Here is a 26,004-nt window from a genome sequence, read left to right as displayed (position 1 = left end):
ATCCTGGGGCCGGCTTGGGGCCCTGTGGTGAATGAGGTAAGGGTCTCCTTGTCGTACTGGATACCGTGGGAAGAGGGGTCTGGATTTCTGAGGATCACTCATTGGCCCCCTAGAGCTTTGTGACTGAAAATTAGCTCATCCTGATAGAGGCAGATTACAGTTCAGCGAATTTCCAAAGGTGTGGCACCATCCTGATGATGTACAGGAGACTAGGGGTGTTCTTAGTAGGCAAAGAACCCAGGAGCCCTCCTCTGCTGCCAATTCACCCCTTCTTCCAACTATCAGTTCATTAGGTCAGCAAGGTCTGCTATGAAAAGGCAAATAGCAAATTGAAAATAAATAGAAAAGGCAAATTGAAAACATTGCTCCCATCACTCATTCTCACTGTAGTAGGAAAGAGTTCTGTTCCTTTTAATCTTCCATACTAAATCCTTAAGAAAAACACCTTAGACATGGCTTCATAACTTGCCACGCTTGTCCCTCTGCTCATCACTCCAAACATCTCAGTTTTCAGAAAACACCAAGCTCTTTTCTAATTCCTTGCCTTTGTCCATACAGTTTTCTTGCTCCAAATGCATTCACTCCTCCATTAGACCCAGCAGGTACTTCCCTAATCCTGCCTCTATTTTCCCACAGTACTTTACACTTACCCTTAATAGAACACTTATAAGAGGGTGTTATTGTTGTACATTTTTGTCTCTTTTCATCACTCAACTGAGCTTCTCATGTGCTTTATCTCCAGCTCTGCTTGAATTCCTGTCCTGACAGGGAACTCACCACCTCAAAGGCAATGCATTCCATTGCAACCAACTCTCTTTGCAAAAATAGTTTTCCTATTACTAGAAACCAAATCCACTTCCCTGATATATGGACCTACTGATTCTCTCCCTATCAGTTGCCTAAAATTCCTTCAGATGTGAATAAGGCTGCTCATTCCATAATTAGAAATAGATCTTAAATATAAATATCCTGAGAGTGGGCAATACATGGATAATTCATTCTAAAGTGTAAATGACTGATAAGAGCTTTTCCATAGGAACAAGATTTTATTAAGAGAACCTAAAGGTGGGGTCGGGAATACCAAAGTAACCAGGAATATAAGGACACCAAAAATTTGATATAGTAGAAAGAGCACTGGGCTAGGAAATGAAAGATGGATCCAATGTAATTTATTTTTGCTGAGCTTTGGTTTCCTCATCTGGAAAAGAAATAATTTGCATGATGAGTAGTTCTACTTATTACTATAATTGCAGAATTTTGTCTAAAAGCAGTCCTGCTCACCTGGGCTGTCTTAAAGCCTTTGCTCTGGCTTGGCTTTCTTAGCTCTTTCTTAGATCTGGGTGGGCAAAAAGTCACACGTGTGTCATGAGCTTCAGCCTCCGGGGGGCTGGGTTGATGTTCTTGGTGCCAAAGATGCTATGACTTACACCACCCACCGTCACATCAATTAATGAGCCTTTTATTTGAACCTTCCTCTCCCCTGCCTCGAAGCCCTGCTTTACCAGGGCTATTTATGGTATCTGTATCATAAATACTTGCAGGTAACACATTTACTGCAGGTAACACATTTTATTATGATTTTATTATATATTCTCTTTTCCTGGAGTTTTGCAAGTAAAGGTTGCATAAGAACCAACTCTTTATTTGTCCTAAGTTCCACGCTACAGAACCAGGTCACATTATAATTGCTTGATGCACAAGACTCAATGACTCAATAAATACTTTACAAAAATAATGTAGTTTTTTTCCTTTGTTAAAACATAAAAAAATTAGGATTTCCTAGACTTAAGTCCCCCTCCTCTTTTTATATTTATTTACTAGGAATATATTGGTGGAGAAAAAATTGTTAAAATGGTATTAAAATAAAATAGATAAAATGAGGTCCATATTCTTTTCCCATTTCTTTTGCTTTTTTCTTTGGAAAAGTGCTACTCCCTGTTTTTATGTCTGACCTTCCTGCAGCCTTCTGAACCTACTAAGGCATGAGCAGAAATTCTGCTGTTCTGAAGCCTTTTACTGGAATCATAGCATTATGCTAATATTGGCCTTTTATTTTAAAGCCTATTTAAAACCAGGCCTCAGATTTTCTCCTAAGATACCCATTTGTCCCGCACCCGCTACCCAGTCGGAGGCAAGGGCATTTTGGAAGCAGAGACTTCAACAAGGTGCCTCATGACTAAATAACATTTGGTTTAAGGTGGGTGTTTTCTTGTTTTGAAACATTTCCATTGAGTTATTTATCTTGAAAGAAGTCATTACAAAATTCCCTTTCTCTTCCACCTCCCTAAGCCCCTTTCTGAACTCTCACAGAAGCAATTAAATAGTTTCACGGCAACTCCAGAGAAAAGGTTACGTATAAGTCACATTCATATTAAATAAGTTATATATAAAAACTGCTTATAAGGTTTACAACTTGAGTCTTTTTCCCCCTTGGTTCCTCTCAGAAATACTGGATCTGGGGGGTGAACTGAATCCCACTGCTGTGGCTTCCAGGTTCTTCTTCTGGCTTCTTTGTCCTCATACTCCTGCCGATATCATCCCTAGGAGGCGTTCCAAGGAGGTCTGTGGGCATTGTAGATGGCAAAGGTGGCTTCAGATGGCAGTCACCCGGGCCTGGCGCACACCCCCAGTGTAATTTATGAAAAATACTCATGTGGTATATACAAATGTACATGAATGCAGATAAGAGGGACTCTGCTCCAGGCGGCAGCTCAGTGCAGTCCATTTGTGTCACAAACAACAGAGGTGGCGTCTCTTTAATACTCCCTGGCCTCTTGGAACTGCTTGATGTAATCTTCATCCGAGGGGCTCTCCGTGCATTTCTGTCCGTTGTTGGGAGGCCGGGCCTCGTTATACCTGCTCCAGTCGCCCTTGCAGAGAATCCAGGGCAGGACGTCCACTTTGTAGTGGAGCTCCGCGGAGAACTCGGTGCTGATGAGGTTAGGCGTCCCTGCCCCTTTGCCCCTGGTGATGAGCTGCATGTTGTCGCCATAGCAACAGTGCTGGGCGGCCAGCGTGGTGCTCTCCAGGGACAGCATGGAGCGGATGCAGTACCGGGCGGTGGGCTTGTAGATTTCCAGCTTCTCCTTGGGCCCACTGGCGTCCTTCCAGCGGAAGTCCTTGCGCTTGATGCGGTCGAAAATGTCGGCCGTGCTGTAGGCCACCTCGGTGGGGTAGGAGCAGGGGCAGCTGGGCAGATCATTGATCACCTTGTGCATGTACTTCTTTAAGAACTCGCTTTTGCAGCTCATCCATCGCTCACAGCTGTCTGTGTCTGAAAAAGGCCACAGAGAAACCCTCTCACCACATGCAAAACCTGCCGCTGTGTGACGTTGAAGTCAACCCCTCCCCTCCCAGAGTCAACCCCTGCAGCCCCTGGAACCTCGAGGCCATGGAACATGCTCACCTCCCTTGAACTTGGGAACTTTGTTCACAAGGCTCTCCAGGCCCTTCAACTCCTCAATTTATATTATGAAAAATTTTCAGCCACACAGAAAAGTAGAGAGAATATACTTATACAATGACTGCCTGTATGCCATCACCTAGACTTTACCATCATTATATTTGTTTCATTAAAAATTTTTTTTTGGTAAATATGTGATATTATTTCCCTTAAATTTTAGTAGGCATCTACAGAAAAAAGGAGGATAAACTGTATTTTCTATGGTTTCCTAGATAACCATAACCCCATTATCACCCATAACAAAATTAACAATAATTCAGAGGGCCATTTTGAATCTTCTCTCTAAATACTTAGTGGTGAGTGGTAGAAAATGCCTCAAAGGAATCCTGGTAGGACTAAGTTTTATTTCTGCCACTCACTGACTGGTTTAAACTAGGGCTGGTGGCCTAACCTCTTAATCTTGGGCATGAAACAGTAACCATCATTGTATGCAAATCCGTATGATAAGATGCCTCCAAGAGGAAGATGCTGCTGGCCCCTGCTTTTAGAGAACTTAACATTTAGGCCAGAGGCTACTGAACTGTGGGCTTCGAGCCAGAACTCGCCCCCAGAGGTGTTATCTTTGGCTTTTACAGTATTAAAAAATATTGCCAACATTTAAGAATCAGGTGATTCCACTTATTCACGTAGATTCCTGGTTTCCACCATGTTTATGCTGGTCCTGCATTGCCCCTGTGAACAGGCAAACAGTGACCACTTCTTGATCAGGGAAGGAGAGCCCCAGTTCACCACAGTCCCTGCCTGACTGCTTCACTCATGGGTGTTTGCTCTTGGTCTCTTAGTCAGCCGAGTCTGGGACCTCTGGTTTAGTGATGGTCTTAGTTTGTGTTTTCCCAGACCCTGAGACAAAGATTCCAGTGAAAATGGTTGTTTGGGAGGTGACTCTGGGAAACACCAGCAGGGGAGAAGAGAGGTGGTTCAGAGAGGGAGGGCAGCTTTATAGGGTGTGGATCAAACAAGTAACCACTGCAATGAACTGGAGCTTAATCCCACTGGGACCTGGGAAATTGCACAGAGAACATCTCAGTTATCCCATCCAGTGCCAGGGTCAAACTTTACCCAAGCCCTGTGAGCCTGGGAAACAGCCAAGGTTAAGACTTCCTCCCACCCTTGTACATTCTGGAAAACCACTTACTGCAGAACCATCCTTCTCCATATGACTTAGATAAGATGCATGGATGCCCTCTTGTTTGCCTGTGACAAAGCCGGACATGGACCCTCCAAATTCCCTTTCTTTGCCTCAGAAATGATTAGTTAAACTGCCTGTCCTTACTGATCAATTGGAACAAAATGCATATTAACTAAACTTTGGTTAATCTTTTCTCCTTCCTTCAAGTCCCTGAACTTTGCCCGACCCTCAGCCTGAGCCAGCACACAGCCTCTCCTTAAGGGTCCCTCCCAGAAAATATGTTCTCGGGGTAGAACATTCTCTGATCTCCTATGTGATCTCGCCGCCCTTTAATCCCTCTGGGTTCTGTCTAGCCTTATGCACCGCTCTATAAAAGAAACCCTTTTGCCAAACCCTTGAGATGCTTGCAGGCCTGTGGTACAGCATTCGCTCTGTAGTCCCTTTCCCCCTTGCAATAGTCCTTTGAATAAAGTCTTTGAATAAAGATTTGTTTTTTATTTGGTGGGGATCATCAGTGATAGGGGGCTGTTCCTGGACTTCCAGCCCACCATGCATTCATGGGCTGGTGGGCTCTGGGGGCCAGAGAAAGCCCTCAGGCAAAGAACCACAGGGGCTACCACTTGGAGGTCAGGCTGCGGTGTAGGGACATGGTGTGGGCAGAGGTGGTTTACCTATAGAGTCTGCCTGGTAATCTGCAATGGGTAAGATGAGGCATATCTAAGGAAGCCAACCATGGTAGAATGTGGGGGTGCATTAAGGAGGGCAAAGGCCAAAAGCCCCATGGGTGTTCATGACAATGCAATGTCATTTCTATAGTGCAGGTCAAGGGGGTGCGTCAGGGAGCATACAACACCGTGCTGGTCCTGAGGCTCAGCAGGGCTGCCTGGTGGCCACAGGTGTCCTGCTCAGAGCTCCTACAAGAAAACCTGCTGTGGGCACTTTGCTTACTGGTGGCCTCCAGCTGTAGCAGCTTTGGATCTGCTGTGGTGTTCACATAAGGTTATGTTCCCCCAGGGCTGCTCTCGGCTGATGACTGAGCATGGTGGGGCTGCTGCCCAACGAGGGGCTCCTCCAACAGGCAGCCTTTGCTGGGGGTGCCCTGTTGGCATGGCTGAGACTTTCTCAGAGCTGCACTCAGGCTCTGCCTTCCCAGGCCTCCTTCCTTCCATCTCTCCCTTTGCAGGGGTCAGGCCTGCACCTTGGTCTGAAAGCTCTCCCTACCTACTCCAGCTGCCTTTCCCTTTATCCTTCCCAGGGGTTTCCCCAATAAATCTCTTGAATATCCAATCCCGACTTGGTATCTGCTTCTCGGAGGACCCAAACTGACATAGACTATACTAGCAGAGACGGAGGAAGGCGAGGGGAGGGCGTTCCAGGTGAGCATTAATTGTGCAAACCAAGGTTGAGCAGAAGTCTGGGGGGGTTGTCTGGGGTTGGGAACATGTTCAGTTACACTGGAGCAGAGGATATAGGAAAGTAAGGTTGTAGTGTCAGATCATGGAGGTCTTCAATGCAGTTTAGGCTTATTCAGAGGGCACTAGGGAACCACTGAAGGTTTTTGAGGGATAGTGAGCTATCAACTGAGCTCTACAGTAAGAAAATGAATTCAGTGCTGATATCAATTGTCAGAGTCCAGGTGAGATACTCTGGGAGGGAACAGCAGGTGGGATCAAGAGTAGTCAAAGAGTTCGAGCTGCCAGGCCTTGGTGGGCTTGGGGGTGAAGGGACAAAGACATCAGAAGTGACTCCAGCTCTGACCCAGGTGCCTGAGAGGCTGGTGGTGTTATGAGTGGAAATCAAGTGGTCAGGATGTGGGCAGCTTGGAGGTGGGCTCAGGTTTCTCTTCAGTGAAATGAGGAAGAGAGAGATGGGGCATCTCTCAGGAGGTCAGACAGGCCTGGCCTAAAATGAAATGTGGGATTTTGTGCAAGAGTGCCTGGGATTGAATCTCAACTCAACCATTTAGTAGCTCTGTGACCTTGACCAACGTATTCTCCCTCACTGTGCTTCAGTTTTCTCCCCTCTAAATTGAGGATGAAGATAGCATCTGTCTCATACAGTGCGATGAGGATTAAACTAGCGGGAACGCAGAGGGTACACAGAACATGGTCCAGGGTGTCGCCAGTGGGGATATGCTCAGGCTCCTTTCGGCTGTGAGTTCTATGATTCCACTCCTGCGAGCCTCTGACTGAGCAGTTGCTGAGAGAATGGAGGTTCCATCCTGGGAAGTGTGTGTCTGCAAAGGCAGTGGGGGTCTCCCTCAGAGGGCAGGGTGTTCAAAAACAAAATTCAGTGAGGCCCCAGAAAATGGCTTTGTATTTTCCCTCCAGAGTGGAAGGTCATCATAATTCATGTGCCTATAGGACATCAGTATGGTGGACATGTTCTAAATGCTTTACAAATATCAACTCATTTAATTTTACAATAACTCTATAAGGTAGGCACTATTGCCTCATAGCATTTTACAGATCAGAAAACTGAGGCAGTATTAGGTTAAGAAACTTGAACTTGTACAAGTCAAGCTTTTCTCATCTCTGCTGGGCATCTTCTGTTTGTCCTTCTGTCTCCTCATTTCATGTTTTTCCTTGCCATGAAAGGTTGTCCTATGTGGACTGTGTCGACGGGCTCCTTGAGCCCTGACTTCTAGTTGGGTTGAGCCAATGGGAGGACCTGGCCAGAGCCCAGAGGGAGGGAGGAGCGTGAGGTCAGGGTATTTGTTCCCTTGGCTCCTTCCTCACTGTTGCAGGTTGGCTACATCCTTCTGAGAGCCAGGAGTGCTGTCAGGTAGCCCTCTCCACACAGCTACCTTGTGGGTTCTGGTAACCACCCCTTCCCCTAGTCCCTTCAGGCCAATGGGTGGTAAGGGCTCCCCACTGTTGCCAGCCCCAGGGTTCTGTACAATCCCTTCTTGGTTTCCATCCACCCTGCTTATACCTTCGCAAACAGCCTCTCATCAAATGCTTCTCAATTACTGGATTTGAGCATGCCATGTTTGTTCCTGCCAGAAACCTGAGTGATACACCATTTCTACTCATCCCTGTGTGGCCTTAGCCACACATCGGGTGTCACTTTGTGCAACTGGATCCATTCTCTGCAAAGGGCAAACAACTGCCTGCCTGTGGGGTGTGATACGGGGAGGCCTGAGAAGCTCTCTGCCCCAACAGACCTCTTTTGCTGCTCTACTATTTTATGAAAAATTCCCACATTTAGTCTTTAATTTTTATTTTTTTGTTTTTTTTTAAGGATCAAATGCATTGTGTTTGCAGAAGGCTTCTACTAAAGACAGTCTGATTGTGTGTGTGAAGGACTGAGATAGAAGCCCTGGGTAACGTGGAATTTCCAGACTACCTCCAGTCTGGCTGAAGAGGCAGAGCAGAAGTGAAGAAGCTAAGAAAGAATTTTGGGGTGGCAAAAAGAAATGGGGCAGGAGGAGTTTTACCTTTCAGCGATATAGAATTACATCCAGAAACACATGAAGCTATTTTTAAAAAGCAAACTCTCGTCTAATACCTGAGTAGTCACTTTCAATTTTGTTTGGTCCATGTTTATTGTATTTGCTCTAGCACTTTCCAGCAGATGAGTAGCAGGGTGTCCCAAAGGTTTACAAAAAATTAATGTGGTGGAGCGAGGCAGGCATAATATTGAAAGTTCTCTTTTTCCCTCCCTCCTTCTCTTTACTGCAAACTGAGATTCCCCATTTCTTGACTTCATGGGGACACTCAATCAAGGCAGTGAGAACAAATTCTACGCAGCTTGAGGCCCTACTATGCACTGATCTCATGCTAAGGGAAGAGTGGTCCCTGCCTACTTGTTGTGGAAGCTGTGTAGCTAGCAGGGCGGACACAGAGGGCTGCTCAGCTCAGTCTGGTGCAGGCACAAGACTGCTCTCTCTTGCTTGCAGTATATTCGGTGAGCAAGAACTATGCTGAGGGAATTGGACCCCATAGGAGGAAAGCGAAACATTTAAATGGATCCAAGGATGCCATTGCAAAGGCAAAAGGAATATCCAAAACACTAAGTCAATATTTGGATAAAAATGAAAAAAGTCTTCTTACCAACTTCAAACAGTTTGGTGGCATTAAACTCCTCACTTCCTGCAAGCAGACTCACTTCGGTGGCAGCTGTCCTGAAGGTGTCTTCAATTCCTAAACACAGACAGGAGCTCATTTTTCCCTAGTTATATGGAAAAAGTTACCCCCTACTCCCGCAAATAAAAAAACAAATACACCTGAACACAGCCTTTTTTGTATTCATTACTACTCATGGGAAGAACCTTGCCAACAGAGGAAACAGTAAAAAGCAGGTAGTAGAGCATAAAATAAATTAAAACCCCAGATACCATTTGCAGCATGAAATCAGATACAAATGCACCTGAACGAGTCCTAAGGAACTCATTCACTGGGCCCAGGAATGGGGTTTTGTTCTGTGGGGCACACATGTCAGGATGGCTGTCTGTCTGGTGGTGTGAGAGTGGTAAACTAAACTAGAGGCAGCAGAGTGTAGTGGTCAATACCAGTCTTAAGGACTAACTGGGTTCAAATTATTACTAGCTGTGTGACCTTGGGCAAGCCACTTAACCTTTGTGTGCCTCAGTTTCCACATCTGTAAAATGGGGAGAACTAAATGACCCACCTCCTAGGGTTGAATGGATTCAATGAGTTACGTGTAAAGAAAGTCCTTAGAGTAGTAAGTGGTAAGTGTTAGCTGATACTTTTTCCTTGAATATTCGTCTAGCTTATTTTGAGGATGCAGCAGTCCACAGCTAAAGACTAGATACCTCAGATCCTAGGACTTTGAGCACTGCTGATGATGCTTCAAAAAGAATAAGCTGGGCTTGTCATTACTTGCTCTGAAGAAGTGAACCCAGCTTACCTCAAACTTCCTGGCTCGCCTGTCCTCCCCAAACAACCACCCTCACCCTTTACAAACAGGAATCCTGTGCAAGCTGAGGCAGTCAGAAGATGCAGCAGCGGTAGAACGGGGACCATTTGTTGGAGAGCCTTGTCCGCCCTGCTTGGCATGACTTGACTGCCTTTAAGGGGCTCTCTCTGCTTTTATGTGAGGCCCCTAAAACTTATTTGTAGGCTCAACCTCGGGGACATACTTTTACAGTGTAATCATTGCCAGGCCAGGGAGACTGCCTGCCCCATGATTGTTTCCAGTAAGGCGGAAAATCAGCAAAAGGAAATTTTTCCTGTTGCAAGGGATCCTTGAAAAGCTGGAAAAGCCAGGAACAGAGAGGCAGAAAGGATGAAAGGAAGAGAAAGTCAGATGAAAAGAAAATGTACGAGAAGGGCTGCTGGTCACACTGCTCCCAGTGGTGAGAGACAACGAGAAGGAAACATTCAAAATGGTGGCAGAGAAGAGCCTTCCCCCAACAAAATATCTAAGTTTACTACTTGGCATCTGGATGCCAGCTCTGGAAGAGAAAACAACAGGCAAGTCCTCAAGCCCTGAAATTAAATGCTGTCTGTATCCATGTGTGGCTGAGCCCCATACCCGTCCCCCTGGTGGTGGTGGAATAGTTTGATGGTTAAAACATGGACTCTGGGATTAGACTGCCTGGATTCAAATCCCAGATTGACCACTTGCTGCCTGCGTGACTCTAGGCAAGTTAACCCTGTGCCTTAGTTTCCACAGCTGCCAAATGAGTACAATAATAAATACCTGTTTCATGAGGCTATTATGAAGATTAAACTAAATAATACATATAAAGACCTTAGAAATTAGCTTGGTATTTAAATCCTCAAAAAAAAAAATCCTATTCTTCACCATCTTTATTATCATCTTTTTCATTTTTTTCTTCAATATCTTCATCTTCATCTTATTCATGTTTATCTTCATTTTCTTTTGCTTCTTCTTATCTCCATCATCATCTTCTTCTTCAACTTCTCCTCTTCTTCATGTTCTTCCTATCCTTCTCCTCTTCCTCCTTCTCGTATTATTATTATTTACTGGTTTATTTCTACCCATCCAAATCCCATCCTACGAGACTCCCAGCTCAGCGTCATCGTGATGAGCATGCGAGAGATTAGGAAAAGCATCTTGCTGGTGGTTCCACTCTTTGAAATCCATCTGCATGGCTGACAGGGAGCCAGAACTGCCACTTCTTACATTTATGTTCTGCACACGCCCCTTTGCTAACATATACATGCCCGATCTCATCCTTTCTCTCTCCTCAGAAACCCCTTTGCTCTTCTACTACTTTTTTGTTCCAAATCTCAGCCTTATGGTTTGAGAACAGAGTTTCTGGGGGTAGAAAAATGTGTGGGCCATACAAAAACAGGCTGCAGTTTGACAACACTGCTACAGTCACAATTATTTTTCTTCTCCAATATGGCCTCTCACCAAGTTTGCAATTAGTTTACTTTCCAAAACACTGACAGTGCAGTTTAAAGCAACAATTAACTGCCAAGTTGCCCCCATTTGCTCCCTTGGGGGCATTCAGCACTTCTCTGGCAGTACAGATGGGGCTAACTGCCTGGTTTTTCTGTAGATGGCTGCCGAGCCTCTCATCCTGGCTTTCTTGTCAGACCATGAATGTCTGTTTTCACGTGTCTCTTCAAGGCACAACAAATCTCACATCAAAGGCCCCAGTTAACCACAGTCCCTCCTTTAAATTAAGTAAGTACACCATGGCATTGTCTTCTAGGTCACGGCTATTGCAATTGTGCTTAAGACTCAGAAAATCCCTCTTTTCATCCTTTAAGCTCGTTAACTGTCTCTTGTTGTCTCAGTGTAGTCAGAATTCTTATTAGGAAGATGGTTGTCTTTTAAAAAGTCAATTTCTGTAAGTTTTTAAATACCAATTAAAAGCTTCCCCTTGAACTTGGAGCCACATCGCTGCGCAAACCCACCTGGGCAGTTTGGACGGTCACACGTCCTAGACTCTGTGGCAGTGCATGCGTAGCCACAAGACCTTGTCCGTTTCTGGTTGCCGTTCCCACAGGTGACGCTGCAAACAGACCAGAGACTCCAGTCGCCTTCACCGTCTGTGGAATCTGGAAGGAAGCCAGGGAGACAGTCACCAACCTCGGCCCAAGAGTCCCCAGATCACCCCCCACCTCCATCAAGCAACCTGCCAATTGTCCACTTCCATTGTTCTCACTGTTGGAGGGAACCAGATGCCAGCTGGAGTCAAAAGGCTTATGGCTCCAGGGTTCATTTTAGCAATTAGCTTTGTGAACACAGGGACTCTGTCTGAGATTTTCGGCATTCTAGTGATCAGCACATGGCCAGGACCTGACCCAAGAAGGTGCCAAGTATGTGCTTATTGAGAATGCATACATTTGCAGAGCATGGGATCATGGAATAATACAGTAGGTAGTTTCCAAAGACTACCATCATCAGTTCCTTCCCTCCCTGTGCATTCATTCATTGAGAAGAGAGGGGGGGAGAGAGAGAGAGGGAGAGAAAGAGTCAATCTATTTCCCCTTTCCTTGAATCTGGGCTGGCTTTGGCCTTAAGAGGCCTCGCAACTTCTGACTTTTGCTCTGGGGAATCCAGTCACTGTGAAAGAAGCTGAGGCTAAACCTGTGAGTTATGAGACACCACATGGAAAGAGAGGAGCTACATGAAGGGCCACCAAGACATTATACATGTGAGTGAAGCCTTTTTCCAGCTCTTCCACCCCTCTCAGTGCATAGCTGAATGCAGCAGATGCCATCAGGAGTAGAGGAGCTGCCCAGGGGGCCCTAGCCTGAACTCCTGAGCCATAGAATCATGAGAAATAATAAACTTCTGTTGTTTTAAGCCACCAAGTTTTGGGATGGTTTGTTACGCAGCAGTAGATAACTGATACACAATGATAAAGCTAGAAATGGTCCTTTGAGGTCATTACTCAACATTCATCCAATGAGTATTTACTGAGGCCCCATTATATGCCAGGCACAATTCTAAGTATGTGGGATACATCATTAAATAAAACTTTCAAAGACCCCTGCCCTGGGGGAACTAATATTTTAGTGAGAAGAGTCAGATAATACTCAATAAACACAAAAAATGAGTAAATTATGCAGTGTATTAGAAGTTGATGAGTGGTATGGAAAAAGGAGAATCAGACCAGGCTCGGGGGGCCTGGGAGTGTGAGAGATGTGAGAGAGGATGGTATATTATCTAGACTAACTTCCTTTCTTTAAAAGTAAGGAAACTAAGCCCTGGAGTGGTTGAGTGACTTATCCAAGGTCATAAGGGTAACAGAAAGGAAAGCTTGGGCTCTAGTGCTAAGCCCTTCGTCTCTAAAGCTGACTCCTTCTGCCGCATCTCCATTCTGTAATAATTTCTCCTGGTTTATCCAAATCTTCCTACAGCCTTGGGGCCTCTGCTGGTGCCAAGTACAGAGCTACAGGCATGTGCCTTGCAGAGAAGGGGTCCTGTCTGTTCATAACAGGTCATGGTGATTGTTATTACATAGGCCCAGCAAGAATGTAGTCCACACATGTTTCTACCTGAACTGCGGGCCCCGTGCCAGCCTCCCAGGCTGTTGTTTACATGGCGTTCACTCTGAACACTCTTCAGGCAAACACAGGGCCGCTGAGTCTCCTCAGCCCATTAAGCAGAGTCGAGAGGATTCAGAGTGTGTCCTCTTCCCTAACCCAGAGCGGAGAGTTTGCTCACAACTTGCCTGCCCCCAGGGGCGGCATCCATCTCTCCCCCCTCCCAAAAAGGAATTTTTCCAAACTTTGATTTTCTTCTAAGAAATGGTTTTCCAAACACACGGCCAAGCAGATGTTTGAAACTACTGCCTCGTGTAAGGGAGTTGGGCCTGCTTCCCCAGTGTCAGCCTTCTTCATCTCTCCCATCTCGCACTAGGCATCAACACAGTAGAACTGGAGAGACATGCTGCTTCCAGAGAGAGAGAAACCACTGAGGTTGGAGCCATTGCTGCTCCCCCCAAGACCTCTGTGGTCTGGTATCTCGTGGTAATCTCTCAGAGAACAACAGAGATGTGCCTGGAACACTCACATAACTGCACTCTCATCAGCAGGGGCATCCAGGTGCAGCGGGTTATACAGATGTGAACACATTCAACCACATCCTGCATGCACCACTGAGGCCAGATTTTGTTAAAGGGAACAACAACAACAACAAGTCACAAGTAAAGATTGTAATGTCTTTAGACTCATAAAAAGGGGGCAGTGGGTCAGCCAGAAAAGGCTTATTACATCACAGAGGTAGAGTTCGTGTCACCTGAGTGGCGGGTACCTGCAAAAAACATAGTCCAATGATGCCAAGTGGTGTCTTGGTTGACTCAGCAGAAGCAATGGGGCCTCAACCATCTAGAAATCTCTTGCAACCTATCCTCCCTGTTACAGTAATATGGAGAGCTAATTTTGGGAAATACCATCCCTAAACTTTAAGATGTTAGCATTAAATGCACCATGAGGCTTATATTGGAATCTCTGCATGAGGTATTTCTTGTTTTGGTTTCTTGGATCTAAATTATTGAATGCTAATTCTGTGTCTAATTATGCAAAAAATGACTTCCATAATTCTTCTCCCCATATCCACTGCTTTGGTGATGACTGTCTCACACTGACCCCAGCCCGGGCCATGGGACTTATTTGGCCAATGGGAAAATAGCAAATATTATGCAAACAGAGGCTGGAAAAGCGCTTGTGCATTAGGGCTTGCCTTCTTGCTGTAGGAAACTCTTCCACCGCCATGTGAAGAGCCTGGGCTAGTGTCCTGGAGGATGAGAGACTAGGTGGAGAGAGGTCCTGGCCATCTCAGCACCCTCGGCTGTCAGGCTGGGACCATATCATTGTGAGAGAAACCATGCTAGACCATGCAGCCCCAGCCAAGCCAGCCCAGAACAGTCCAGACAACCTGCAGACTTTTGAGAGAGAACATATTTGTTCTTTTAAAGATTTTATTTATTTATTTTTTCCTCCAAAGCCCCAGTAGATAGTTGTGTGTCAATATTTGTTCTTTTAAGCCACTAAATTTTGGGGGTGGTTTCTTTTTTTTTTTTTTTAATTTATTTTTTCCCCCCAAAGCTCCAGTAGATTGTTGTATGTCATAGCTGCACATCCTTCTAGTTGCTGTATGTGGGACGCGGCCTCAGCATGGCCAGAGAAGCGGTGCGTCGGTGCGCGCCCGGGATCTGAACCTGGGCCACCAGCGGCAGAGTGCACGCACTTAACCACTAAGCCACGGGGCCGGCCCTGGGGGTGGTTTCTTAAGCAGCAAAAGCTAACCGTTACAAATACACTATAAAATTCTCCCTAAAATACACTCTTAGATGGCTAGCAGATTCTGGAACCAGGAAGGATTTATTATCCCAGTGAGTAGCTTGCTCCACGTCTTTATTTTAAATGCTCACAAAGCATTTATTTTCTAAACATTTTTTTTATATTGGTCCCCTAAAGTCAGGCACAAACATTTAGATAGCCATGTGGCTAATCATTTCTATTGGGCCAGCAATGGAATGAAGCAGCCTCGTAGGGAAAACAGTGTACATCAGCTCATGGCCCGGAAGCCTCTATAGCACACTGCCTCAGACGAACATCCCAGCAAAGACTCTCCTCTTGGAGATTTCTATTTGTTCAATGTGTTCACAGGACAGAAAGGGAATTTCTGACTGTGGGACAAGGCTTTGAGGGCAGTATTCCTTTCTGTTACAATAAAACAAGGCTGTTCTCATTTGCTCATCTATAGGGAGCATCACTCAAGCAGAAAACAAACGTGAGCAGCAGTAATTGCAAAGATGACAACAAAGACAGTGAACAACAGTCCTTGTAAACATTTATATGGTGCTTTGACAGCCCCTATCTGTGACATCAAAGAGCTCAGTGAGGGACGAAAACAATCCACAGCGCAGTGGGCTAAGAGCTGGGGTTCAAGGATGTCATTTGAAATTTTACAGTAGTTATTACTCAGTTTCAGGGCCACTGGCAAGCCTCTACCACTAATCCTAGATGATAGTGGCTACCAATTACTGAGGGCTTGCTTTAACCAGCTGCTCCATCTAAACACAGAGACTTAACTCCTATAATAATCCTGCAAGGTAGGTAGAAAAATCCTCCTTTTATGGATAAGGAAACTGAGGCTCAGAGAGGTTAAGGTACCTGCCTAAGGTCACAAAGCTCAAACTTGGCAGAGCTGGGATTAGATCTGAGGTCTCTCTTCTCCTGCCCTATCCTGTTCTATATCCTGGTATTCCAACAGCTTTGATTCTGGCCTAAGTCGGCCTCCTTTCATTAAGACACTCACTTATGTGGCCATAATTCAAAATTACAAAGAAAAATCCTTGAAAAAAATCACTGTGAAATGTTCTATTAAAGTAGGACCATGACCAGTTAGAGAACTGCAAAGAACTGAGTCCCAACCCAGATTATAAGCAGTGCCCATCTGATTTCATCATGCAGGTTATTCAGAACAATTTTGGGAAAAGTATACTACTGTTTGACAGAAAAATATTTATTTAGACTCTTTTTTGCCCTGGATGATACCTTAAGTATCTACACAGAAGTATTTATTTATTTATTTTTTGTGAGGAAGATCAGCCCTGATCTAACATCCATGCTAATCCTCCTCTCTTTGCTGAGGAAGACCAGCTCTGAGCTAACATCTATTGCCAATCCTCCTCCTTTTTTTCCCCCCAAAGGCCCAGTAGATAGTTGTATGTCATACTTGCACATCCTTCTAGTTGCCGTATGTGGGACGAGGCCTCAGCATGGTCGGACAAGCGGTGTGTCGGTGCGCGCCGGGGATCTGAACCTGGGCCGCCAGTAGCGGAGCGCACACACTTAACTGCTAAGCCACAGGGCCGGCCCCTACACAGAATTATTTAAAATGCAGTATGTCGGGCGGCCCCGTGGCTTAGCGGTTAAGTGCGCACGCTCCGCTCCTGGTGGCCCGGGTTCGGATCCCGGGCGCGCACCGACGCACCGCTTGTCCGGCCATGCTGAGGCCACGTCCCACATACGGCAAGTAGCAGGATGTGCAACTATGACATACAACTATCTACTGGGGCTTTGGAGAAGGAAAAAAGGAGGAGGATTGGCAATAGATGTTAGCTCAGAGCCAGTCTTCCTCAGCAAAAAGAGGAGGATTAGCACGGATGTTAGCTCAGGGCTGATGTCCCTCACAAAAAAAAAAAAAAAAAAAAAAAAAAAAATGCAGTATGTCAAACACAGTCCAAAGTTGAGCCAATTCATGGTCACATTATGTGTTTATTGGGTCTAACTATCTTCTGTTGTGTATTTTATAATTTATTCTAAAGATACAATTATATTCTATTTATTTCACCTAGGATTTTTTTAAATACTCTTTGGCCATAAACATTTAAATTCTTATTAAAAATCCTACCTTAAAAAATCTGAGATCTATGTCCTCCACAAAGACTAGTTCCTGTGGCAATTTGAGCCCGTTTCAGACAAGGCAGCCAGCACTTAGGCACAGTGACTTGCGCTGCTTTACCATTGCATGAACCTCAGCTTCCTGGGCTGTATGTTCTCCCCCTGTGTCCTCCACAGCACCCAACACAGGGATAAATACTCAGAAATTGCTCAAGAGTTTGTTCATTGAAATAAAGGAGGTCTCAGCTCATCTGATGCTATATGGAATTCTGGAAACCACATGTTCCTTGTAAGCCAGTGTGAGAAGCAGTAATCATTACTCATTTCGCAAATGCTACTGAACATCTACAACATGCTTAGAATCTTGCTACTCAAAGTGTGGTCCGAGGACCAGCAGCGTCAGCTTCACCAGGGCTCCTGCCCCTTTCTTACATCTACTGCATCAAAAGCTGCATTTTAACAAGACCCTCAGGAGATTTGTGTGCACATTGAAGTCTGAGAAGCACTGCCTTAGAGATATCCTAAGGGACAAGATCGTCTTTATAAAGTAGCAATCCTGACACATCTAGTCCAATGATGGGAAGTTACTAAGAGAGACTCCAACGTTAAGTTCAGCACCAGACTTTTCCTCCCATTCCTATCTTCCAATCTGTGTCCATTTCTACAACCACTCTACTTTCCTAAAAGATGTGCTATTTTTTTCCCCAGAGAGGCAGAATAACATAGTGGTTAAGAGAACAGTGTCTGGACCCAGACTGTCTGAGATGAATCCTAGGTCTTGACTCTTGAGGTCAAGTTGTTTAAATTCTCTAGGCTTCAGTTTTCCCATCTGTAAAGTGAGGTACCTGCCTCAGAGAGTTGCATAAATGAGCTAATATAGATGAGATGCCATGAAGAGGAACTGGTGTGTGGTAAGTGCTATATAAAGATTGGCTACTATTCCCAGTCCTTCTTCTTGGAAAGTAGATAAATTAGACTTCCTCTGGGCTAGATGGGGTATGGGAGCTCTCTTTCTGCTCCTCTAGCATTTGATGTGTATCTCTACAATAACATTATTTTGCTCTATCAGTTAATTTTTCCCCTTTTGTCCACAGATAAGTGAGATTCTCTTTAGGGAAGGACTGTGTCTTACTCATTTTTGGATTCCCAGCATCTAGCACAGTGCTAGACACAAGACATGCTCTTAATAAAGACATGTCTGTTGAACAACTGAATGATGTGGCTGAAAAAAAATTATCTTACTGTTTTGGAAGTTGCCTAGAATGATCTATTAGTGGGCAGAGATGACTCTCCAATATACAACTGGTCTTTCAGCTGAAAAACGGGGTAAGGGTGAGAGTGCAAATGGTGCAAGACAAGTCATCCTTATCATATAGTGTTTGCTCTTAAGTCTGCTTATAGTGAAGCCACAAGAACATCATGATGATGGATGCATTTGTAAGATATCAAATATTCTTATAATACAAGGCACACTGCCCGATCCCCCATGAAGGCTGGCCAGATGCTTGACAAATCTGTTTCCTCTTCTCCTTGGATACACAGAAAACATTTCCCAGCCTCCCTTGCATATATATGGGGTCATATGATCAAGTCTTGCCAATAGAATTTGAGCAGATGTGTTGTGTCATCTCCAGGCAGAGGCAGTTAAGAGCGAGTGTGCCTTTTCCAGGCTCTGTCTCTCTACTTGGCTGCCAGCCAGATGCAGAGCATCCAGTGGATAACTCTCAGGCCCTAACAGTTGGTGGAGCTTCAAGATGGAAGAAGCCTGGGTCCCTGAATGACGGAGTGGAGCTGATTTCCCTCCCAGCCTGTCTCCCATCCCAACTTAAGTGAGAAATGAACTTTTATTATTTTAAGTCATTGAATTTAGAATTTGTTTGTTACCTCACCTACCCTACTCTAAAAACATGGGAAACTATATGTCCCAACTTGGGGTCTTGAAATTTATTTGGAGGGGAGGTCTAACTTTGACAATTCGTGACACACATGTTTATGTGGATTCCCAAGGGCCACTCCACTCCCAAGTAAATATAACATTATTGCCTGGTCAAAGAAAGCAGCTGGACATACCTCTTATACTAAATTGATTTTTAGTATGAATTTTTATAGTTAAATGTACAGGGAAGTTAATTTGGTGATTTCTTCATTTTTAGGAAAAAAAACTAAAATGGGGGGGGGGAGGCAGAGCCTCAAAGACCACTAACTAAAAAAAATTATCTCCTAGGATAATTGGTATGATTTTAAAATTATAGTCTTTCCAGAAAAACATGGCCACCAGTGCCTCCTTGGGGCTTCTGTGGAAGAGTCTTTATGAGGTATGCCTCATAGAAGACCAAAAGCCGCATACTGTAAACTGAGTTTTGCTTGGCTCCATGTCCGTTAGGTCTCATCATCCTCATTTATTCTCCCCATCAATTTTATATTACTGGGTGGTAAACTCACCATATTCTGGCTGCTCTTTGGTTTCAAAAGTCCGGTGACCTGGGGCCGGACGGTCCCACCCCCTGGGGGGGTTGAGGAAGTTGCTGTCATCTGAGGTACTGTCGTACTTGTAGTCTTGGTCCCCGCTGTTGGCCCTCGCCAGGGACAAGGACCTCTGCCACCAGGCCCGCCAGTCAGGGGATGGGACTGACCAGCTGGGCTTATTCTCCGGAGGCTGATCTTTATCTGCTTCAGAGTCAGGACCGTCCACCACCTCTATGGTGACCTGAAGAATTCAGAACAGGCCAGGGTCAATGAGGAGTCAAAAGCCTCCAAGCCGGGTGACCCTTGGAAGAAAGTCTGAGAGAGCAGAGGCAGACGATGGATGTGTCCCTCACACAGGAAAGCTGAGACTGCATGGTGATACGGAATGGAAAACATCCAGGGACGGCCCAAGTCAACCCCACGACTGGATAGAACTGACGTACACAGGCCGCGCCTCGGGTTGGGAGGAGACAGTTTATCACTAGGGTGCCTGATTTGCTGACGACTACATTGCTGGGAAGTCTTTAATTCAAGGAGTAAACATGTACTATATATGTTCCTGAAGTGACACAAGAATAACTATAATAAAACTGAACACTTATTGAGTACTAGCTCTGTACCAGGTGCTGTTCTAAATGCTCTACATGTATTAATTTATTTAATCCTCATAACAACCTTACAAGGTTGGTACTATTGATTGGCCCCTGTGGTTGATTATCTGCAAAGATGGCCCTGGCAATTCCTCCCATCCCTGTATGTGTGTGCCACACGTCCCATCAAGAGGTGGAGTTTATTTCCCCTCCCTTTCAATATGGGCTGGCCTTGTGACTCATTTGGCTAGTAGAATATGGTAGGAGTGACAATGTGACAAGCCTTACCAGGTCTTATAGCTTCCATTTTCATTTTCTTGGAATCTGCATACCATTATGTAAGGAAGCCCAGCCTAGAAGACTGCACACATAGAGACCACATGAAGTGGGAGACCACACAAAGGAGAACTGAGGCTCCTCGGCCCATGGCTAGCTCCACAGCCTCAGTCATGTGAGTGGGGCCATCTTGGATCCTCCAGCTCAGTTGGGTCACCCCAGCCAATACCATGTGAAGCAGAGACGAGCTCTCCTGGCTGAGCCCTGATCAAATTCCTGACCCATAGGACTGTGAGCAATCCAACGATCATTGCTTCAAGCTATTAAGTTTTGGGGTGGTTGCTAAACAGCAACAATAGCTATTTACAGAAAGGGAAAACTGGCACACTGAGAAATTAACAACTTGCCTGAGGTCACACAGCTAGTAAGTGGCAGACATGGATAGTCTGGCTCGAGAGCCCATGCTTTTACCAGCTTTGCTACACTGCCTCTCAAAAAGTAAGTAACAGAATTACCATCCTCTCATACAACTGAAGGAGCAAAGAGGCCACAGATGCTGGGGGTGAGGGGTGGAGGTGGAGGCTGGATGCCACAGGATGTATAGAGATGTGAGCACAAAGTCCTTAAGATCCAGGCTTTCACAGCTATGATTTTCACTCATCCCGTAGTCCAGAATCAGTGCGCACACTCCTCAACCGACCCTCAGGGTCAGAGCAGATAGTCTCAGAGCCAAGGTTAGAACTTGCTCTTGGATTTCCAGAGCCTAGTTTTAAAGTCACAGGGCTGGAAGAATGCAGTTTCTTGGCTCCAAGAGACAATCAACGTAGAGAAACTTGTTTAAAAAATATAATAAAAGACTCATTGGGTTCCTTTGGCCATCGCATAGCTCTTGCAACACCCACTGGATGAGTTATGTGCAAATGAATCAGAAACATACATTCCAAGTAATCAGCGCAAGATGTACTGGACAGATGCATTTCCAGTTTTGCCCTAACCCGACATCTGAGAGAGTTACTGGGATGCTCTGCCAAATTGCACTGGGGTGTGCCCATCCCTGAGACAAACAGCCCCTTCCTTTTGTGTTAGAAATGGGGAGGTCTGAGTTCTACTTGCTTTGACATTCAAAGGGAGCTGCCCACCTGATGGTGGGCCTGGGCTGTGGTCTTGTGTCATCCAGACAAAAGGTCAAGAGTGTGGTCTTCAATCCCAGAGTAAACTCGGGCTGCAGCAAGCCAAGGGCATCTTTTCCTCTGGTGTGGGATGCCTAGATGGGCACCATTGGCTTTATTCCATGCCACCACCATTACTCCCGTCTTGTAAGCATCCCTTGCAAATTTATAAACAATTATGGAACTTTTAGTAACCCCCAAAACGAAAAAAAGGAAGAGAAGAAAGGAAAACATCATATGTCTTGTATCATTGCTGTTTGCTGGAACGGATGGTTGCTGGAGAGTGATGGTGACCAGGACCCACACACAACACTGGAAGGACAAGTGCAGAAGGACTGCGCAGCTAGGCAGCATAGAACCAAGCTGGGCAGTCACAGGGCAATGCTAGCTTTTGGAGACATAACCTTTCTCCTCTGCAGTCCTGTCCCCCTCTGCCTGCAGCAGAACAGCAGCCGCAACAATCGTCTGTAAGGCTATTAAGGGTCTTGGAGGGGAGAAGCTGCCAAGAGCCAGGCAAGCCTGCAATTATGGTAATGAAATCAGTCTCTGGGTAGAAGATAAGGGGGAACATGCCCAACAGTTTGGTATTCCATTTGTATTCAGACTGGAGTCAAAGGGATTGCCTAAACAAAACATGCCCTGCAATTTCTCCAAGCTGGGAATAAAAACAATTTCATATTTTAAGCTATTACCGTCAATACGATTATTTTTTTTTTTCCAAACTGCTGCTCAGATCCAAACAAAACAGATTTGTTGCCCGGCCAGGCAATGAGTAGCAAAATACAAATTTATGCCAAAAACTCTATCGATGACTAAATCTCAACAGCTTAGAGTTTTCTTTTTTTCCTTTAATTTCTAGCCACTGCCCCAACTGAATTAAAAACACAAAACAAAAAAACACGCAAACCTTAGGATCCACCCTTCCCTGCAGTTAATAATATGGAAACCTCATACTGATATCAGAAGAAGAAATCTAATCTTGAACCTGAAATTTCATAGGCATTCAATTAAAAGGACTTAATAAGCATGATCAATGACTTCTCGAATGGTGGGGATTAGTTTTATATTCCCTGTTGCTCTTATTGTATTTACATGTTCTTTAGCATCAAAGAATCCGTTTATAAAGATGTCCTGAACAATAATCGATGTGACGAGCTGAAGGTGTGGGAGTGAGCGCAGCAGATTTCCAAGCTGATAAAAACTCTAGATCTTACCATCCTTTCTCAACCTTAATGCATATAATTGAAGTGTTTTAGTATATTTGCTTCTTCTGGGCTTTTCCACACCATAAATCAAGACAGTAAAAGAAAGAGAACTCTTTCAAAAGACCCAAGTCCAACTTCTGGCAGAATCTCGTCAGCTCTAAAAAAGAGAGAGCAAAATAGTGCCATTTTGGGGAATTCTGTCCAAAATTGGGAAATGAGGATAAGATGCTATGAAACGTTACCAGCTTCTTTCCTCCTCTTGATAGTTAAAACATTTATTACAAACAAATTCTTTACTCTTGCTCTGAAAAGCACTTTCCATAGGAAAACTAACACAATTCTCAGTCTAACTGCTAATAAACTAGTGACACTGAGAATACAGAAGCCTTGACCTTCTGAACTCAGGAGAATGTTCTAGAATCTTCTAGCTTGTTGATCTTCTAAGCCTTGAGAGAGCTATGGTGACTAGGTAGGCATAGGTTGGTGTTTCCCAGAGAGGAAAATGAGCCCTGAGAGGTGAAGTGATTTCCTCAGGAGTACAGAACATCCAGGGACAGGAAGACAGTCTCCAGTGAAGGGTTTTAGGCCCCAGATTAGGTACCCCTCCTTCCTTGACAATTGCTGCAGAAAGAACACAAAATGGACTAGGAAGATATATAATCCCCTCCTCTCAGACCCACTGATGCTCTAAAAACAACTCTGGCAACCCAGCTAATGGTGGTTAATGCTTTGAGACTTGCAGCATGCTTGCCCAAACATTACTGCTCATTCTACACAAATTAGACCGAAATGTCAGGCATAGAAACTGGCTTGGAGAATTCAAGTTCCCTAGGTGAGTAGCAACGAAGGTGTAGAGCTGGTTTCAAAACTTGGTCTTCTGATTCCCAGTTATTTTATACACGTTTCCTCTGTCATCTTCAGCCCCCTTGTCATCACCAACCAGCATCTACCAGTTTGCGGAATCTTACCATATACCTGGCCCTGTGGTAAGTGCTTCACACAGATGGTCTCATTTAATCCTCATGACAACTCTATGTGTACGTAGTACAGTAGGTACTCATCGGTAGTATTATCATTCCCATTGTATAGGCAAGGAAACCGAGATATAGAGAGGTTGAGTAACCTGCATGAAGCCATAGAGGCCAAGCCTGGCAGACTAAATGATGGCGCCAGATCCCAAATGCAGTTCAGTGGACTCTGTAGCTCATATTCTGGACAGTAGTACCCCCTGAGAATCTGAACAATACAGGCTTGACCCATGGGCATGTGGGTCCATGTCTTGGGCACAGAAATTTCTTGGTTTTTACTTGGCCAGATCTGCCATTCCAAAAGTAATTTCGAGCAAAAGGAGAAGGGAAAATGAGAAGTAGAAGCACGTCCAACATTTGTGGCCAACTCGTCTGATTGTATCTTGTGGTACTCAAGAGGCCTATCGCCATGTAAATAAGTCGGTGCAAGGAAAAAAAGGCCTTTAGATGACTATTTTTAAGTCTCCCTCAATGAAAGAAAAGAAATCAGTCTATTGGTTGAAATGAATACTAATCTCAGCTTGATCCAGAAAAGAGAAATATTTGGTTATGAATAGCTACTGTGGTAATGAATTGATGCAGTAAGCCTAATAATGAGTTTATTTTAGAGATTTTTGTCTTTGCTATCTGATCGTCAGCACAGACCAAAAACCCAGCCAAGGATACTAAAGTTCACGTCTAACTTGTCCTGGGGGATTTACTTTCTTTCCTGAAGGATTTATTTATTTATTTATTTATTTAAACAAAACCCAACTTCTAGTCTTGTTTTAAATTTAATATGGAGATTGGGTTCAGGAGTTTGAGGCTATTTCTTTCTTTTTTTCCCACTGTTGTTGTTTTTTCCCACTTACTTCCATAGCCTGAAACTAGTCTTAAAATGGAGAACCTGCTCCACTGGGGACAGAGGCCACCTGGCTCAGGGGGGTTAAAAAAAATCTCTAAAAAGCAGGGTTTTTAAAAGAATTTCCCTTCCCAAAAGTCAAGAGGGATGTGTCCCCTTGCATGGCTCAGCAATGTCACTTGGGAAAGGTGTGGGCTGTTTGGCAGGAGGGACAGCGGACCCCAGGCTTGGAGCGTGGGAAACACTCCCAGACACTGGAGGAGTTGGGGAGGGAGTTCAGAGAGAGGGGTATCAAATTCCTGTTCAGCTCCCTGGCTTCAGTTAGAGATAACTAGGTGGGGACGAGGGGCAGGTTGCCAGGGGAGGGGGCAGATGAGGCCAGGGTCCCTGGCAGCGGAAGCCAACCCACTGATGCACCCTTCACCTGTCTACACTCGGCTTCCCAGGGAGAGAAAATGCTTTGAGGGCCCGCGGTGATCAGTGGGGCTGCCTGCTTGGCTGAATTGCCCCGTGTCAAACCAGTGGATTTCAACAAAGGAGCAGTGCTGCAAGGAAGGGGCAAGAGCTGCCAACACGGAAACCATAACCCCCTTTTAGAAAGCACCTCAGCTTTTAAAGGACCACCAGGGAACTGGTTTACTCAAGTGCAGTGGTGCATGGGCTGCAGTGGCCTGTGCTGTGTCTGTGTGTGCCTGTGTACGCGCGTGCCCGCACACACTGACAAGTAGACCTAGGGCTGGGGCTCCCAGGGGTGGCAGCTGCTTCATTCTCTCTTTGAACATCTTCCTGAGTGACCAACATTAACTTTCTGTGGTCTTCCAGAAAGAGAAGGCCAGAAATGCAGCTCCATTTTCTTTTCATTAGGGCAGACAGGTTATCAGATCAATAAAACATAAGCCACCCTGCCCCTCCGTACTGGAAAGTTAGCAGACACAGGGACTGTATAAAGCACGAGTGGAGTGACCTGACCAGGCAGTGGGCAAAGACATGGCATTGTCCTGGTCTTTTTAGGTTTTTGACTTTAATGGTATCTGGATTGGAGCTTTTTTGGTTTCTAACCCCTTCTGCCAGTGACCCTGATATTTGGAGCTGTGGGGAAACCTATACTCTTGGGAGTATTGGTGATCTTTGCTGTTCAAAGGGTAACTCAAGAAAGATATGAGGCCCTCATAGGAGTGGCCCTGTCCCTCTTGCCGCTCTGCATAACGAAGCATCCCTTTCGGAAGCAGCACCTGGAGGCGAACTTCTTGTTCCCGCTGGGGTGACGGTAAGAGAAAGTGAAAATGAAGCACTGATTGTTACTTTTCACCTGTGATAAGTTTATATAAACAGGTAGCTTCGGGTCTCAGAGGGGACGAGTGCACACAGTTTCCACTTGTACCGTCTCCACGGCCATACCTGTGTGACAGCACACGAGGAAGCTGCATTTCATAAAAGTCCAAGAGGCTCTGCCAGAGAGAACCACGTGTGGCCTTGTCATAACGCACCCTCCGTTTATTCTCCGCTTCCTCCTTTCATTCCAGTTCTCTCCTCAC

At 45.2% G+C, this 26,004-nt stretch overlaps 1 protein-coding gene across 4 annotated transcripts in view; it reads right to left on the bottom strand.

Moving 5' to 3' along the window:
- Positions 1–26,004, bottom strand: part of ISM1 (isthmin 1) — an 85,010-nt gene that overhangs the window by 8,222 nt on the left and 50,784 nt on the right. For 3 of the 4 annotated variants that reach the window (XR_015555651.1, XM_087445617.1, XM_087445619.1), the window contains exons 3-5: positions 19,337–19,601; positions 11,450–11,593; positions 8,648–8,737 (exon numbers count right to left, since the gene is read on the bottom strand). Coding sequence is in view for 3 of the 4 variants with exons in the window: in XM_087445617.1 (XP_087301743.1) it covers positions 8,648–8,737; positions 11,450–11,593; positions 19,337–19,601 (499 nt within the window). In the remaining variant the exon portion in view is untranslated. Of the gene's footprint in view, positions 1–1,026; positions 3,275–8,647; positions 8,738–11,449; positions 11,594–19,336; positions 19,602–26,004 lie in introns of those variants that run through there. The other variant, XM_004433747.3, reaches the window with a different exon arrangement.

Source organism: Ceratotherium simum, chromosome 21 (genome assembly GCF_057802395.1).
Source record: "Ceratotherium simum simum isolate JZ-2026a chromosome 21, ASM5780239v1, whole genome shotgun sequence".
Lineage (NCBI taxonomy): Eukaryota > Metazoa > Chordata > Mammalia > Perissodactyla > Rhinocerotidae > Ceratotherium > Ceratotherium simum.
The sequence above is the reverse complement of the archived record's forward strand: the minus strand, read 5'-3'. Positions and strand labels throughout refer to the sequence as shown.